General features: G+C 45.9%; 2 protein-coding genes across 2 annotated transcripts in view; one reads left to right on the top strand and one right to left on the bottom strand.

Moving 5' to 3' along the window:
- Positions 1–3,374: 3,374 nt before the first annotated feature.
- On the bottom strand, positions 3,375–4,533 carry LOC122620992. The gene has a single exon (XM_043798704.1). The coding sequence runs from the start codon at positions 4,427–4,429 to the stop codon at positions 3,533–3,535; it is 897 nt and encodes a 298-aa protein (XP_043654639.1). The 5' UTR covers positions 4,430–4,533; the 3' UTR covers positions 3,375–3,532.
- Positions 4,534–14,423: 9,890 nt separating this feature from the next.
- The window catches only part of LOC122621499, a 29,352-nt gene continuing 25,971 nt past the window's right edge, over positions 14,424–17,804 (top strand). Inside the window, exon 1 of the mRNA XM_043799366.1 lies at positions 14,424–14,873. Coding sequence (XP_043655301.1) covers positions 14,424–14,873 — 450 coding nt within the window. The remainder of the gene's footprint in view (positions 14,874–17,804) is intronic.

Raw genomic sequence — 17,804 nt, 5'->3', positions numbered from 1 at the left:
AAACTCTGCCTAGGCTTGGAAACGTAAAAACAGATTTGTATGTCAGTCTCTTGGGTTGCAATTAACAAATGTTTTAGCTCAGAGTTTATTCTCATTGAATTCTGGACTGACATGTACACAGATTTTTTATAAACTTTTACTTCTAACCCATTTACCTAATATATTCTGATGCAATGGCCTTGCGAATATGAATTAGTCGATCTTCGGGCCGCCTTTTCTCGTCTGGTGGGCCCTAATTAAAATCCCTGCCCGGCTAATTGCGCGCGTGACTCTTGCAGCTCATTAGCTCGACTCACGTAGTCCCGTGTTGGGCATAGTTTGGCGATTGCTGGCCAAAAGTTTGCAGTGCAACAACAACAGCGGCGAAATAAAGATAAAGATAGCGATGGAGGTCAGCGCAACGTTATGTAAGGCTGAAGTTTTGCAAATCCTTTTGGCAATTAGATACTTGTAGCCGGCAACAGGATGGATAAAGGACGAGGCGACGGAAAGAGGAACGCCCACAAATATTGCACAAGTATCAAGTATCGTCGCTGGCCGCCGTGGCATTTCGCAGTGCAAATATCCCATTACTCGGATGAAACTTTTAATTAAAAAGTTGCCAATGACAAACGGGTCGGGGTTTGCGGGTCGGATCCCCACCCCCCCTCCCTTTCCTGCGACCCCGCTGAGAAATGCGCCGTAGTCTCACCAGAAATATTCGGTTCACTTCAGTTCAGTTCGGTTCGGTTCGGTTCGGTTTGGCCAATGTGATATGGTATATGGGGAGTATGCCATGGGATCCGGATGAGCTGACTCAGTCTGGCACGCACGTAATTGAGACAAACTTTGAGACAGTAAAACATTCGAGCTGCTCCTCGGGCAAGAAGCTATGCGGGAGGGGGAAGTGTGCGGGTGCCAATGAGAAAATTACGACATTTAAACCCGTAGGTTAAGTGCACGTGAAATATTAAGTTTAGCTGCTTGAGAGCACACTAAATCTTATTGTAGGTCATTTGTCGGCTGGCGCATTCCCGTGGCATCCAATTGGGAACCTAATTATAGCTGCTTGGGAGTGGGTTTCCCACCTGAAGCGTTACTAGGTGATGGTCATAAATCTTCTGCAGACGTGCCTTCTTCGAGGATTCATTATCACGGAAATCAAAGTGATAGAGGAGGCTATGTTTAATACAAACTCATTTAATCTGTTGCTGAGTTTTTCTTCAATTAAAGGCAATTTTGAGATATAGTGGTGACCAGCTTTTATGGACCCCATTGTCTTCGTATGCTTTTTGTGCAGGATTATTCCAGCCATATTGCAGGACATGATGTGAGCAGTAAAATCTCTTTGTTCATTACGCCGCATTGGAATGCCGGATGAAGTGGTCCTTGCTCCGAAAAGTTAAGCAGGACTCCGGTTGAATGGTTAATATCAGGAGACCGGCAACTGCACTATCCGATCCTGTCCAGCAATTGCAAAACGCATCGCATGAAAAGGCAGTGGAGTGTGCACGCTGTGGAAATTGAACATCGAAGGCCGGATTTTTGCAGTCGCAGTCCTGATGGGGAACAACAAAGTGTGGCAAGGGGTAGGGGTGGAGGGGTAGGGGTATATAAGTGCGGCTAATTATACTGCCAACGGCAGCGGGGGGGGGGCAGCTGTAAGGCTGTGTGGCGGCGGTAAATGTTGCGATTTTGCCAAATAATCAGAAAAGGCTCTCAACATTTTACGTAAAATGAAAATGCACGGGAAATGTACAGGACGTGGGCACATTGAGGGGGCGTGGCACACGGCCATTGCCTGGCGGGCCGTGAAACGCCAGCGGGAGCGGAAGTTCAGTGGTCGCCGTGTTGTTGCTTTGTTACGTTATCTAATTACAAAGGAATGGTGCGGCAACGTCACACAGTTGCCGCTCCACCGATCCCGCAACTATCCTTCCACCATTGCACCCAGCCCACCTCATAAAGGGCCACCATCCCATTCTATCCCCATTCCATAGCATCCAAAACTGGGCTACGGCGAAATATTATTTCTGTTCAAATGCACAACATGGGTGCATGGGCTGCGGGCATCCGATTGATATATGCAGATGCGTGCTCGCAGTCCGAGTATCTCGGTCCGCCCGTGAAACCGAACTCCACTGAACAGCACTGCCCGCAGTTAGTTACTCTACCACCCACCCACCCACACACAGAGACTGACACACGCACACGGGGGAGCACCCACACACACGCGCTAAATACACTTGTGTCTAATAAGTTTTATCCGAACGGTCAACGAGGCGTGCACCCACACAAACACAAGGACGAACCACAGTTTTGGTACACTGCACAAAAAACTAACTAATGTATAACTATTTTCATTAAAATAATAACACTAATCTGATATCAGTTTTTTACGGTTTAGTAAGGCTTAGCAACGCATAATGAAAAGAACATCTTTTAGTTTGTTTCTCTTTCTCCCGATTTCTCTCGGTGCATCACAATGGGTGTCAAGCGATGGGAAATGGGCGATGGGTGGCCCATAAACAAATGAAGGGTCGTGCTTCGGGGTACCCAGCTGCGTATGCGGCATATTTGAGCGGGCATGGCGAAAAATTGTCAAACTGCCGGCCGCGGCCCCAAAGTCAGTTACGTTGGCAATCTGCTTAGCCGCTGCACACCACCCAACACCCACCACCCACTTAGTGAGCCACCCCCACACACCCCTTGTTCAACCCATCCATCGCCGCAATCCACTTGCATTTAAATTGTGAAAATATTTGGACGCTGTCGTCCGGTCGTTAAATGAAAATTGAAGCTAGGTCGCCCATTTGACCGTTTGCCCAGCGACCTCTACGCAAAAATTCTTTAAACAAACGGGGTCAGCACGGATTTCATTTTGGGGTTGGTACATTTAAGGGACGCTAATTGCGTGCTTGTCAACACTCGAAATAAAAATAATATTTGCAACAATTAAAAGAGCGCCGACGCCGACAACAGTTTGAGCGTTTCAAAGCCACAGGACCAAAAAAAAGGACCCAAACAAAGGACTCCCTGCCAATCCGACTCTGCCCCATGGTGCAGAATTTTTCAAAATATTTAAATTATACATTATAAAAGGGACAACCTGCTCAAAATCTCGAAAAGGAAGCATTAGCCAATTACGCGAACTGTAAGCGCGGTGAATTAAAAATAAGGGAAATTTATGAGAATTTTCTTTTTCACAAAAATATTACATTTTATGTAGGCAATTTATAAGGTTTTCTTGTAGCATTGTTTACTTAAGTGAAATATTCATAACTGGGGATATAATTAGTTATTAAACTTATTTGGCCAACTGAATCCTGCTAACACACGATTCTTTTATAAGACCCAAAATGTATGGGAATATTATTAAATAATTCAATAATATATTACAATGTAAAAAGTTTTTATTAAAAAATGCCTTCTTGAGTTTATTTATGCAAAGATCACTTGAAGAATTTTGACGAACGAGATAAGAGTTTTGTTGGACGCATTGGATTTTAGGACAATCTACTAATCTACCAATTCCCGGTCATCTTTTCAACTGCTACTTCACTGGATTGGGCCGCTTTGGCAGATTCCGTTTGAGGAGCTGCCAGTTGATGCTGGTCGGTGGAGGGGCGGCCCTCTGCTTGACCAGCTTCTTGTGACTGGATCCCTTCGAGAGTTTGGAGCGGGCGGAACTTAGGGCGCGATACTGGCTGACACTGCGAACCACTTTGTTGCCGGCCAACTTGCTGGCCACCTTGTTGCGGAATTTGCGCTTCAATATCATCTTGCCATGGCTGATTTGGCTCCTGGGACTCGCGCTCTTCGGCTTGGCTGGACTTTTCTTGGATAGCTTGAAGGATGACTTCTGCGATTTGCCCGACTTTGTCGACTTCGTGGACTTGGCGGACTTGAGCGACTTGGAAGATTTGCGCGCTTTAAGAGTCTTCAATGACTTCTGGCTCTTGAGGCCCTTCTCCTTGGTCTTTGATTTGAGGGATTTTAGGCTCTTGGACTTGAGGCTCTTGGCCGACTTTTGCTGGGTGACAATGGCACCGCCCTTGGAGCGCGGATCAGTCGTTTCCGGAGCCGGGCCCACAGAGTACTTGGGCATCATGGCCGGCTTGGATTGCAGAGCACGATCCGCCTGGACAATGGCATCGAAGTTGCCGAATACCTGGCGAATATTGCGATTGACATACTCCAAATACTTGAGCGACGAGCTGCACAAGCTGCACTTGGCTTGGCTCTTGTCGTTATCCTTGTTGTTCCGTATCAGGCTCTCCAGGTACAGGAAGTTCTTGGCCATGTTCTCGCAGTAGCGACACTTGGTGGTCTTCTCCATTTGGTTGGGCGTGCGATCGTAGAGACCGGGCTTTTGCTGCAGATTTAGAACCGAATTGTTTGGCACTACGTAGTCTCCGGCGGCTGGTCGCTTTTTTTGAAGGCCTATCATTTTACGTAATACCGAAATTTTGTGAAATTTTTTTTAGGAAGAGAATGTTTCTGTTGGTTGGACGGAAGTAAAATGCCGATGAACGTCTGATTTGGATATCAAAAGGAAGTGATTTAAATTTCACAGCCTGCCTGAGGCATATTTTTTAAGGATTAGGAAAGCTACCAAAAAAAAATCCTTATCCTAAAGAGTCCAGCACAGTGACATAGAAATCAGGGCCACCTGACTGGGTGCCTCAATTAATCTCAATTTCTTATCCATCAAAGGTCTGGCCAATTTGTCGGCAAATCGTCGACCTTGCCCCGCTCAATTATCGATCAAATAAATTGCAGTGAATATTTAAAGACTTGTGCCAAATTAAATTAAACGCTGCCTAGCGAATTACCCATGTACACACATACATATACTCGCTGGCTAGGAAATAAAGGACTCGTTTAATTTCTATTTCCTTGGGCACAATTAGCGATAATCAGCTGGCAATGGCAGCCAGCATTTTGTCGCTGGTCCTTCGCTTTTCCCATTCCCATTCGCATTCGCATTCACATTCCCATTCCCAGCACAACTCCCCACCCATTTCGCTTTGTGTATTTGGGTCAGCTCGTTGCGATGTGCACAATAATTTATTTCATTTCAAGATGTAATCGCCACATTTTAGTTTGTCGTGCCGTTTGTTTTGCCCAGACTAACACATTTTTAAATGTCCTCTGACCTTGGACTGTGATTGCGGGAAATGATGTAAGTTAATAAATGGTAAAATAAGTGTGGACGTATAGTAAATAAATTATTTTCCATAATCGACTAAATCAATAAAGTTGCAGCGCTTGTTCTATTGTCTTTCAATGAAATGATTGATCCCGCATTCTTGACCATCGTATTTGCAATTCAATTCTCGTGGCACGTCTTTATTTCGGAATTTTTCATGGGGCAACATCCGTCAGTTGCCCGCCATTGAATTGTTGTGCTGCACACAACCCATCAATAAGATGCCACCCACTCCGGCAGACAATTCCCTGCGACACATAACTTCCAATTGAAAATATCTGGGGAAGTCAGACACACAAGTGCAAATGCCAATAAAACAGAGAGGAGAACTTGCTGGTGGGAGCGGGAAGTGGGAAGTGGGAAGCGGGAAGCTAAGACACATAAACTAGTACATTCACCCGTTGCTTGTGGGCCATAAAGTTGATTGTTCATAAATGTACGGGGCGTATACGTAATGTCAGCCAGTGCACTACAGCACAGCACAGCAATGTGCATCGAATCTGGCGAGGATGGCGATGGGGTAGAGCTGTAGTCATAAAGTGGCAGGGTAATGAATTTATTAAAAGTTCATTTTGTTTAGCTAGCAAAACGTTTGTCTTGGGCCCGACTTGGCATGTTGGCCAAGTTTACGTAAATGGCCCACTGCATGCGACTCGAAAATGGTGAGTGTTAATGTTAATGGATTTGTGCCAAGTTCTCGCCGTACATTGTTGGCTCACTGATTTATTCGTGGTCAAAAGCGGGACACTGTTTTGCTGCTTTACTGTTTTTTTTTTCTGTTTGCGTTTGACTTTGTCCTGGCACACTTCTACTTTTTTCTATTCCGCTGCTTTTGACCCACAAATGCTGCCCGGCATGTCCTTTCCCGCTCTAACGACTTCCTGAGACGTTGCACACACACACATCTGTACGTACTTTATCCAATTTGCATGCCGCAGTCAACGTCGACGTCGAAGTTAACTTGGCTAACAGAGGAAAGGAGCGAAGTGTAGCTAGCCACGCCTTGTTTATTTTCCGTGCCTTACGTGTTTATCGCCTGCAAATGGCGATTCTGACCGAAAAGTGAAAGCAGTCGCGCCTCTGGCTTTGCCAGCTTTTCTAGCTTTTCTGGCTTTTCCTTGAGTGGGTGCTGGTGGTGGGTGGTGTTGGGTGGTGGTGGGTGTTGGGTGGTTTGGCTGTGCTCAGAGTTCAACCTGCTCGGCATTTCAATATCAACAGAGGCATGCATAATTTCTTTGGCCGAGCCTATGTAAATTTGCTCGGAAGTGTTCTGCTTCGAAAAAGTGGTGGTGGTGCTGCTGCTGTTCCACATTTTCCACCGCGTCGGCATGGAAAAGCGGGTCAACTTCATTTTTCGTGCTGACCCACAACCGCAACAACAACAACAACAGCAATAACAACAAGAACAACAACAACAAGAACAGGCGTTTGATGTGCGAAAGCCGCAAACACAAATTAGCACAACAGCAGCAACATCGGCGGCAACGGCGACAACAACCATAATTTCTTTTGCAACAGTGCGATTTTTACTGGTATTTGGACATACCCCCACAAACACACACACACACACTCACACACATACACGTACACACTTGCATTCGATTCGCGTTTTTGGGTTTTACTGCCTTTGGTTGGGTTTTTATTGTTATTATTTAACGTCGACGCCGCCGACGACTTCGTTTGGTTGCTCAACGCCGCCTTGGCATAAAGTCCAAAGTGCAAATGCTTTGCGGTCAGTTTGGATTTGAAGTTGGCCAGCAACGCGACGCGCAGCTCCGCAGTGGAAAGTCTGCAAAAAGCAGATCCTTCGGCAAACACCTTTGTTTGCCCATATGTGCTGCGGTTTTCCCTGAGTTTTTCGCTGCTCTCTGCGGTGGTCACCTTGCGCCCATTCGCGTGCCACTCGCCGGCCAGGCCAGGCCCACAAGGAATCGCTCAGCGAAAGAGGATGCGTTTATCCTGGCAACACAATGGCTGAAAGGAAAAGCAATTACCAGTGAACAAAGCCCAACCGGGTTTTTCAGCCGCAGCCCGAAACGAGATTTTTAAAGACACTAAACCGTTCCCAAGGGTAAGCAAATTTACGGGGTATCTTTAATTTAAGTGTTTATTAAGTACTTTATCTTTGAAACTGATATGTTTGCATATCATGTACTTGTACTTAAATAATATATATTCAGTACCTCGTTTTGTTCTGATTTGTTTCTTAAAGATATGTATAACACTCACAGCCCAAAGTTTAATGAAAGGGTTATTCTTACAAAGTTATTTTGAAATAATAAGGAGCATTGCCTCTAAAAACTTCATAAAGTTTCTCTTCATTCCCAGAAGTTGTTTAAGCACCAACTATGCATTTAAATTTCCATATTATATTCCTTGAAATAATCCAGCGGCTAAATAAAAAATCTTCGAGGCTCTTTATGAATTTGGGTGCTGATGAATTTTATGACTTCAAAAAGTATAGCACAACACAAATATTTTGTATATATACAGGCAAATATTTATTGTGCTCGCTGCAATATTTCATAAAAGTTTGTGTATTTTTTTTTTGTGAAATTGCCCGGCAGCGTAGAAGAAAAACCAGGCAAAAAAAAAGTGAACAACTTTAACTTTTATATGAAAATAGAAGGGGGGCTGCGATGGAAATTAAAGCGCTGTCAAGATGTTTAATATCACCACCTGGCGGGCGGGGGGAGGTAAAAGATCTAAAATAATTTTATTTGCCACACATTACGGCAGACATGCAGGACATGACCGTCCGCCATTCTCGTCCTGCGAGTTGAACAAAACTTTTTACGCATAGCCAGGACTCGCAGCGCATTTTAGCTAAAAGCATTTCAATGCTGTTAACTATTTTTGATGGCGTTACGCACTATAAACCCGCCCGAAGGAAGGCAAAGGGATGGGCAGCCAGTGAAGCCCCCAAAATCCGAAGGGGAATGAGATTGGGAATGGGAACTCCATGAAATGGAAATCTCAACGGAATTGAAACACTTAAATTGCTCGCAATTTGCCACCCACATCACTCGAATGCGATGCATATGTACTTATGTACTATGTGCACCTGGCGGCGAATGAGACAAAGCCGCTTAGCGATGCATGGACGCCCTTCATGCGGTCAGGATGGGGATGTGGATGTGGATGGGAATGGGGATGAGGATGGAAATGGGGATTCGGATGAGGATGGAGTGGTGGCCTGGTTGGGTGGTGATGTTGCGTTAATGAAATAAAAATTAAGCTGTGATGCCTGCCAGGACGAATTAATTGTGTGTCGCCAAAGGGAAGCGAATGTGGTGCAGTTCAACTCAGTTCGTTTCGTATCGTTTCGTTTCGGTTGAGGATGCTCTGAGTTGGCCAGCGGCAATGAAAAGGTGTCGGCAATTAAGTGCATTCAGCACATGCTATTGACTGGGGAATGCTCGGTGCGATTCTAAAGGAATGTTGGAGAAGGGGAGTGAAGTGGTCAGTTGAGGTTCAATCAGGATGTGTGCATATAATGGATAATTAATCTTTAAGCTGCCGGCACTGGCAACCTACCTTTGTATTAATTAAGACGAGCCACTTATCGATTTTAATGAGGGGAAATGGAAAATGAGTTTGCTTCGATCTCATTGAGTTGCCAGTTTGAGTTCGATACCAGACGTATTACAATATTTGTTAGTAATTTTTAAGTAAACAGAAAAAATGGAAGTAATCCGAGATTTCACCGATTCTGGCTGGTTTTTATATACGTTTGGGTATCCTTTCTTTTCCCTTTTGCCACTCAGACCTTTTTAAGCTGCAACTTTGCCTTTTTTTTCTGCGCTGGTGTGGATATTAATGGGGCATGTGCTGCTCCGGCTGGGGCAACAATGTATCCGATGGAGTTCGCCAACACCATGCCAATAGGATTAGCACAACAAAGTAGCGGGCTGCGAGTATGAGTTTGAGTATGCATGTGGCAAGTGCGTGCCTGAGTGCACCTGTCAGGGCTTTTAAGTCATCCACCCAGTCATAGCTGGGCTCTGTTCGTGAGCCCAACAACTGACAACTTGACAGGACCGGCAGTGGAGAACCAGGTACTTGGAGCCCAGCCCAAAGTCGTCCCGTCCATCGTTTCGCATTCACCAGTCTGAGCAGAGCACAGTAGAGCAGAGCCAGCAGCAGTTGGCCCGTTTAGCAGTTTTGGAGCAGCCAGAGCAAACAAACAAATGGAGCCTTCTCCACTAGGTCGTGAATGCGGGTGGCTTATGCTCGTGTTCTGCTCCTGCTCCTGGTCCTGGTCCTTCTGCTGCACTGCTGCAGCGCCGACATGCAAATGGAGCAGCACCAGCAGCTCCAACAGCAAGGACATCATCAACAAGTACACAAAGTACGGCTACGAGTGCGAGTGCGAGTTGCGGAACAAGGGTCCACAATGAGCTGCCAAGTTCAGTCGCATAAATGCATAAGCCGCAGCACGCATACATATGTGGGCAGGGCGATGGCAGGTGGGCAGCCAGATAATCACGCCGCACACGGAATGGGTGGAGGTGGGCGCCTCCAGAAGACAGAGAATGCCAGGTTGCACTGCAGCGGACCCACTTTAATTAGGGATTCCGAGTTACGGCCACGCCTCAAGCATTTCCAGAAAGAAGAGCTATACACCCTGCAAACGGAGGAAAGAAGTGAAGAACAGAAGCTCGAAAATCAGAGGGAAAACTGAAATGTGCACTAAATAGAAAAGCCCAAGACTTATCTTAAAACCGCTTTAGCTATCCTCGATGCATTCTTGGTAAACACCGAGCGAATCCCTTGCCAATCAGCTGCTGATGATGAAGAGCATGCCAAGTTCGCTGCTCAACAGCCACATTTGGCCCTTTGTGAGTGTTCAAATGCAGCTGCCAAAAGTTGTCTTAACTTGAGCACACTGTGTGCAGTTTCAGTTTATTTCTGGGGCATTTAAGTGACTGGCCGCCATAGCAGGGGTTACTTGGGAAGCTCTCCTCCGATGCTCCAGCTCCAGCTGCAGCAGCAGCTCCTCCAACCCGTGATCTCTGAAAACTAGAAACCCCTCCGGCTACCACCAGTAGTTGCTGACTGCCTTTGACGTTCCACGACGACTAGGAGCACTGGTAACTGGGTATGTTTTTTTTTCTGGCTTTCGCTGCTAGGACGAGTGGAATGTCGGCCAAACTAACACATCCTGACACAAGTCAAGAAATTTATGAGCTGTAACGTTGTTGGCTGGTGCTGCTGAGTGCCGATGGGGATGAGCCAGGAGTCCATGGAGTCGGGAGTCCATGGCATGGGTCCATGTGTGTGTGTTTGGCTGGGGTTTTGGTGTTGCCAGGCGTGAGGGCTTTTGGCTTAATTGAAATTTAAACGTTTAACCCTCGGTGTCAGCAGTTAAGTCCTTTGTTTTGGCAGCTGTGAGCGTTTCGTGCAACTGACTCTTGGCCATTTCAATGGGGCGAAGCCACTACAACTTGTAACAACTAAATCGACGAGTGTAGCCACTATGCACACAGCCTGTGTATACACTGTATACACTCAGCTGGCCATGATTGTTGAATCGAAAACCAATAAATGGTGAGGGAATCAACCCAATTATGCCACCGAACTTTTGTAAACTTCACCTGCTGATTGGACCAGTCAGCCAGCCAGCCAGACACGCAAGTGGAGGCATTAAGCCCAAACGCATGAGCCAGCAAGTGGCCATTTTGGCTGCTATGGCAACCAGTTGGCCACCACAATAACACGGAGCATGCACCGACCACAGCCCCACCTGACCACCCCCATCGGAGCCACCATCCCGCCACACTCACACGCTCACCTGGGAGCCAGTTGTGCTGGGGATTCCAGTAGTGCCGCCTGGCCATGTCCAGTGCCACTTGCTCTCCGCTTAATATAAATTTGTGCAAATTTGTGTGTAATAAACCGGGATGCCAGCAGTGAAACAAATCCGCCAGCGACGGCAACTCAAAGGCACCGCAGCAGCAGCAGCAGCAGTAGCAATTTTCTGAGCTATGCCAAAATGTCAAGCATTTTGTGCCTGTGCGCCAGTGCCTGTGTGTGTGTGCTTTCATTTTTGTATCAACAGCCTTGTGTGTATTTGCTTCCTTATTTTTTTGTTGTTTTTTCTTTTTGTTTGTATACTATATAGTATATACTTTATGCATGCCTGCAGTGGACAGTCCGCGCACGCTCGTTCGCTCGGCCAGAATTGCCATCCGGAATGCTTTGAGCCGGAGCGGAATTGGCCCGGCTATGCCTTTGGACCACTCTCTCGCGATTAACCTGCGGAATGTCAAAGTCGAGCCAGGATCGTGAGGTGGCCGGGAAAAAGGGCAGCGGCATGGTTGGCCCACACTCAAAAAGGAGACTTCATCGCATTTCCATCCAGTACAAACAGTTTATTTCCTCCACTGAACGGGCTTTTGGTGTACTACTACACAGCAAAAAATATTTGCTTTCTAAAGGCACTAATTGAAAGAAGTATGAGTTCTTTAGTACCGATTTCAAAAGAACTAACTACCCTTTGTATTTGTTCTTCTTAGTTTTAGTTGGCCCAAATTGTATTCCGAATTTCGAGTAATTTTCGCTGAGTGCCCTTATCTTCCCTATTTCGTGGGTTCTGCCCACGTGGGTGGAGTGGCTTGCCAAGTGGTTTTTCAATGAAGTGTTAAGTAGGCAAAACTGCCTGGCTGCCTGTCCCCTTCAACGCGCGCATATGTGTGGGTGTGTGTGTCTATGTCCTTAGCTACTTTAGCCAGGATCCTCCACTCTCGTGCTTCTGTATGTGTGACCCTTGCTGTGTGCTTAGTTGTCGCAGGACTCTCTCTCTCTCGACCGCTCACCTGGCAAATAGTGATGCGGTCTGTGCACACCTCGCATCCAGAATGCCACTGGAAGCGCCCCGCACCATCGCATTGCCATTGTTTGATGGTGGTTATAAAGCTGACAGCTGTCAGTTGGCAGTAAATTTGCTAAAATGTTTATTTGCCAAGCGGCTAAGTTTGCGTTTAACAGCAGGACACACACACACACACACACACACTCACATGGCCACCACCGCACAATCACAGACGTTGTGTAAGGCCACAAGGATACAAGGGCCAAGGACCAAGGACCAAGGATGCCCAATGCCCCGGGACGCCCTCGAGTTGGCCAGGTTTAATCATTTATAAACAGCTGCAACAGCCGCTGCTACTACAAATATGCGAGCAATTCCAGGCATGGCTGGCATGACAAATGTTTTGGTACTTAATAATAGAATAATTATGGCGACACCATACTATAAAACGGTTTAATGATTATGATGCTCATATCCACATTTCTCTGCAGGACAGCACACACACACGACTATGTGTGTACACTGTGTTTGAGTTTAATTGCCATTTGGCAATAATGCGACTCTGGCCGGTTGTCCTTGAAGCATTTCGGCTTGGCCCACTTGCATTATCTGGGCCAAGCCATTTTCACTTGCCGGATGCCACTCAATTTTCAAATTTTCTCGATTGCCCAGAAAGTTTCCTCGTTATTCGCTCTACAGTGGCATTCAACTCGGCGGAAAAACGGAAAATATTCTTTCACGTTTCATAATGGATAAAAAGTTTTTAAATACAATTACATGCATTTTTTCTATATTGGATTAAAAAATGTGCAGTGCAATGTATGCAACTACAAGCGTCATGCGATGAAAAAAATAATTGATATAATTTTTTCCCTCAAGTCCGTTGTCTTAAAAACCCATGAAAGCATTTTAATTTTGTAAATAATGGTTTAAAAATGTTTTGCGGCTGAAAATCGTCGACAAACCGTATTTTTTCTGGCTGTTGACTTTTTGCCACCATATCATCGTTCTGGGCTCCGTCAGCTAATGGAGCTCAAACTTCCAACTGGGAGGTGAGGGAAAAAGTTAAATTTTATTGCATTTCCCGACCAACTGCTGCGAGCAGCGTTTCTTTTCGGTTTTTATTATTAATTTATTAAAAGCCCGACGCCTGTCGTCTGCCCGTGGCTTTCAGTCGCTCCCACCGACTGGGATGTTCAACGCCTCGTAAACCTTGCCAAAATCATCGCCAACTGAAAATGGCAACTGGCAGTGGCTGTGGCTGTGGCAGTAGCAGAAAATTAAATGTAAATCCAGCGAAGGCGGAGAAATCGCCTGAAAGGCAACAAACGAATCGAGCTTAATGCCCGGCAATCGCCATCAATGAGCCTTTCCACTCCCTCAATACCAATCCAATCCAATTCGCATTCGCATTCGCTCTCGAGCTCTTGTGTTTATATAATTTAATTTCGAGTTGCAATCAGCTCGATAGGTTTTCGCAGATTTCCCAGTTTTCCGGGTTTTTTTTTTTTGGTTTTTATGCGCACGCGGATTTAGCTTGAGCAGCCACATGATTATTATTTGTGGCTAAAAATAAGCAAGGAATTTCCGTTTCCGCCTGCGGTGGCGTTTTTCAAAAACTATTTTCCACGCGATTTAACAGCAAAACTCACTTTGATATCGCGCGAAATGTGCGCCGCTTATGTGTGAAAAGGGAAATTTAAATCAAATGCAGAGACAGTGAATTTTTCATAGCATACTTTAGCGGGCACAGCGAGCGCGGAGGTCCTGTCAACGCGCTTGTGCGCAGCGGGGGGTGGTCTGGTTTTGGGTTGCCAGCTGGATCCCGGCTTCTAGCTGTCTATTTCGCTCTTTTGCCAAGCATCAACCTATTCCCGAGATGCCACGACAAGTGTGTGTGTGTGTAAGTGTGTGTGTGTGTATGCGTTGCTCACTCTTTGATAAAAACCGAAATTAATTATTGACGAGAACATTGCCGCGGATGTTGCCTTTGCGTTCGCCCGTTGAAAATTTAAAAGGCGTTCGACTGAAAGAAGCGCACACCGCCACACTCCGCACTCCGCACTTCCGTTTCCGCTTAAAAGCACAGAATGTGTTTGCTTTGAACTAGCGAAACTGTCAACGGCAACCGCAAACTATCGGCGGTAAGAAGGACCCGCATCAGAGAAGCCCTTAACCAAGCCAGTTGTGAGCAAACAAATTAGTGTTTAATTATACATAGACAGTGCCAACCGTGGCCAACCCAGCCCAGCTCCACCATCATTAAGCGGGAAAAAATGCATCAAAGCGGCGTAAAATGAGTGAAAAATCCAGCGAAAGCCAACAGCGCAACAACAAAAAGACAAACACAAGCACAAAGCCGGGCAGAAAAAAAAAACAGTGGACAAAAAGCGGGTCAGATACTAACCGCATTAGAGGATGCAGAAGCGTCCGAAAGCGGAAGTGAAGCGCGTGACGGGGCCGGCCAAGCCGCCTCGTCTGAAGGCCGCCAAAAAGCAGTTGCAGTTCGAGAGTCCGCTGCCGCGAAGGACACACGCCAAGCAGCAGCAGCAGGACAACGACCATTCTCCCCAGCAGGAAAAGCAGCAACAGCAGCAGCAGCAGCAGCAACTGCAAAGGCAAGAGGCAGCAGACAAAGTCATTGCTATGCCGGCCAGCAGCCAGGATGCGGACACGGATGCGGCAGCGGAAGCAGCAGTGGACGTGCCAGAAACAGACCCAGATCCTGCCCAGCTCACAGTGACACAGTCACAGTCCCAGTCCTCATCCCACGCGGCAAGAAAGCGTCTTGCCGAGGGCTGCACCAGTCTTATGTACGCCTGTCAGCGGGGCGACATTGTCCAAGTGCTCGCCCAAATGCGCGAAAAGGTAAGATGGAAATGCACTCCAATAAAAACCTACTGATTTGTACTTTAATTTTTATTAAGAGAAAGCTCTAAAGTAACATTTTTCATTAATGGTTTTTAAGTTTTCAAACAAATTAAACACACAAACATATTTATAAACCTATAATTACATCTAGAATCTATATTTGTAACTACCCTATTTTAGTTTTAAGTGCATGTTCTGAAACTATCCAGATAGACTATTTTCGCGCATTGCAACACGTGTAAAGTCCTGGGCGAACAACAAGCCAACTGCGAGTGTGTAATGGAACAGGACCTGCCGGTTGCCATAAAGGATAATGGCTAAGCCGAGGCGGTCCAAGCATGACAAGTTGACTTCTTCCAGGTCCTCGCCTCTTTGGCTTCCCAAAAAAGCCAAAAACAAATCCAGTCATCTTTTTTGGCCGACGACAAAGGCCCAAATCGAGGCAAAGGCGTAGCAAGATTCTAATCTTTCTGCAGTCACGATGAGCCGGCAGAAAGCTTAAAGCCAAAGGGAAAACCCTTTCGAAATCTCTGGAAGTTTGGTAGTCTGGGCTAAGACGGGGGGGTCTTTAAATTTCCGTTGCAGTCATTTCGGCGCATTGTTCACAGTTCAGAGCGCCTAATTGCTTCATAAACATTTCTACAACAGCCTGGGCTGGCGCACAACACAAAAGGCGAGTTGAATTTGAATGCTGTAAATGGCAGGACATTTAAAATTGACAAAATAATCCCCCAAGCTTAGTTATGCCGGCCGAATGGTGAATGCTAAATGGTTCTTCTGCCACTCTTCCACTCTTCTACTCATCCTGGCTCCTTGCTCCTTTGGGCCCATCATGACCATCATTTGATTCCGTTTCGACTGGTCCTTCACTCGTCCGCTTGTCCGCTCGTCCTGGTGTCCTCGGCCGTTCATCAAGCGCCTAAATATGCCAATTTCACATTTAATTGAAATTTGAAAAGTTTTTAATTGAACGCAGATAAATTTTCAAGGCCTGCTTTCTGGGTGCCAAAGGAGCCTGGTCATGTCCTCGGAAGCCATTCGTCCTTCATTCCTCTTGAACTTACCCCCTTTGCTGGCCATAGAATTGTCATGTTGCTAGTTTTGCAATTATTCGCCAGGCATTGTGAGCTCTGACAAATGCCTTCATTTCCGGCCAGTTGGCGTGCCTTTCGTCCTGGAAATTGATATTGACGCCAAATTTGATGTGAAATTGCCCGACATTGAGTATTGCGCACAGTTCGACAGCAGCGACTTTTTGCGCAAATACTTAGATGAGTTGGGGAAATTTTTGGTTGAACCGACCCCTTCTGCCGGCTTACTCGCTCATGTAATTGGCAAATGACATTTCTGTTGGCCAACCTTGGCCGCGGAACCAAAAATAAAACCCCTTCCCGCGATGCCAAGCAGTTTATTTGCCTGTGAAATATCGCAAATGCCGGCGATTATTACTTACTTTGTGGGTCGCGTTCTTTATGAGCCTCATAAAGTGTAACAGAAATACGGCATTTTCGCATTTGCCCCGCTGAAAAACAACATCGAGCCAATGAGCGAGCCCGGGCGAAAAATTGGTTTTCAACTTACGGGCAACGAGGCGTATGCGTAATGTGAATGTGCAGTGCTTATGTCAATTACCCGACGAAGGCGCTGTGTTTTCGTTGTTTTGGTAAACAAAATCGTGTCGCGGTTCAAGGTTATTCAGTAAATCTGTATATAATTACACCGCAAGTCGCTGACTGATATTATTAATGTTCGGCTGCGGCTATATCCCTGTCTCGTCCTGTTCTCATTGCTCTGCTTGTGCTTTATTCAGTTATATCTTGGGCCTGCAGGACATATTTTAATTTGTCTTGTCTCCGCATATCTGGCGACTCACTGTTTGCAGCTTTGATAAGGCCGCCTAAGCTATTAAAAGTTTTAATGTCTTTAATTTCGCCGCCTTCTCTGGCCAACAGTTGTGCTATATATTTTTCGTATTTTTGCCAAAGAATAATTAAACAGCTCCACTTGGCTTTGTCGCCTCTGCTCTGCTCTTGTGCTGTTTATTTAGCGCTTCTATATTTTTGTGGATATATTTTAATAGCGCTTATGGTCTGAAGGACCTCTTCAACTATATATGTGAACTATATGACTGGCTCTCTTTATTGGATTTCTGTGTTTTCGATTTATTGCTGTGTACAACATGGCGTATGAGTAACAACTACTGCAGAGCTGCTGCCCCAAAGCTTCTTATACACACATCGAAAATATGTACATATATATATATATAAACTATATATATACAGGGACACTGGCTTTCGTATATTGTAGCACAGAACGCTAGTGGCTTCTTGGCTTTTTGAGAGCACTCAAGCAACATTCATCGACGTTGTTTACTCGCCTGCTATTGTTTTGCTTAAACTTTTCATTGATGTTGGTTTTTCCAGCCACCCTTCAATATCTTGGGCTCTCGTCTTTATTGTCTGCCTGGTCTGTCGTTGTTGTTGCTGCTGCTGCTGCTTCTGCTGCTTCTGCTGCTGTTTTTACCAATTAAGACTTAATTTCTTAGAAAATAAAACTTTTTGGCTCCTGGCATTGTTGCTCCTGTTCTTCTAAAATCCCCAAGCTCTGTGCCCGCCTTTAGTTAATGTTAATGGCGTAATTGTCCCACCTCCGCGTGGAGGTCACTTCTCGCTCTTGTTCAGCAGCTACTGCCTTCAACTTTAAACCGCAATTTAGCCGAGAGTTCGAAGCTGAAGTTTTACACCGCAAGTTGGTAATTGTATGTCTATCTAAGTGTGCGTGTGTGTGTGCCGCTGCCTGGCATCCTTCAGATTGCTGCAGGTGTGAATTATTTATTTTCACTTAAGATTTGAAGCGGTGCGGTGCCGGGTCCTGCTCCTTCGATTCACTCCACTCGCAGTGTCCCAGGCTGCTGGCCATTGGCTCCTT

The sequence above is a fragment of the Drosophila teissieri genome, chromosome 3R (genome assembly GCF_016746235.2).
Source record: "Drosophila teissieri strain GT53w chromosome 3R, Prin_Dtei_1.1, whole genome shotgun sequence".
Lineage (NCBI taxonomy): Eukaryota > Metazoa > Arthropoda > Insecta > Diptera > Drosophilidae > Drosophila > Drosophila teissieri.
This window is presented reverse-complemented; position numbering and strand designations above follow the sequence as displayed.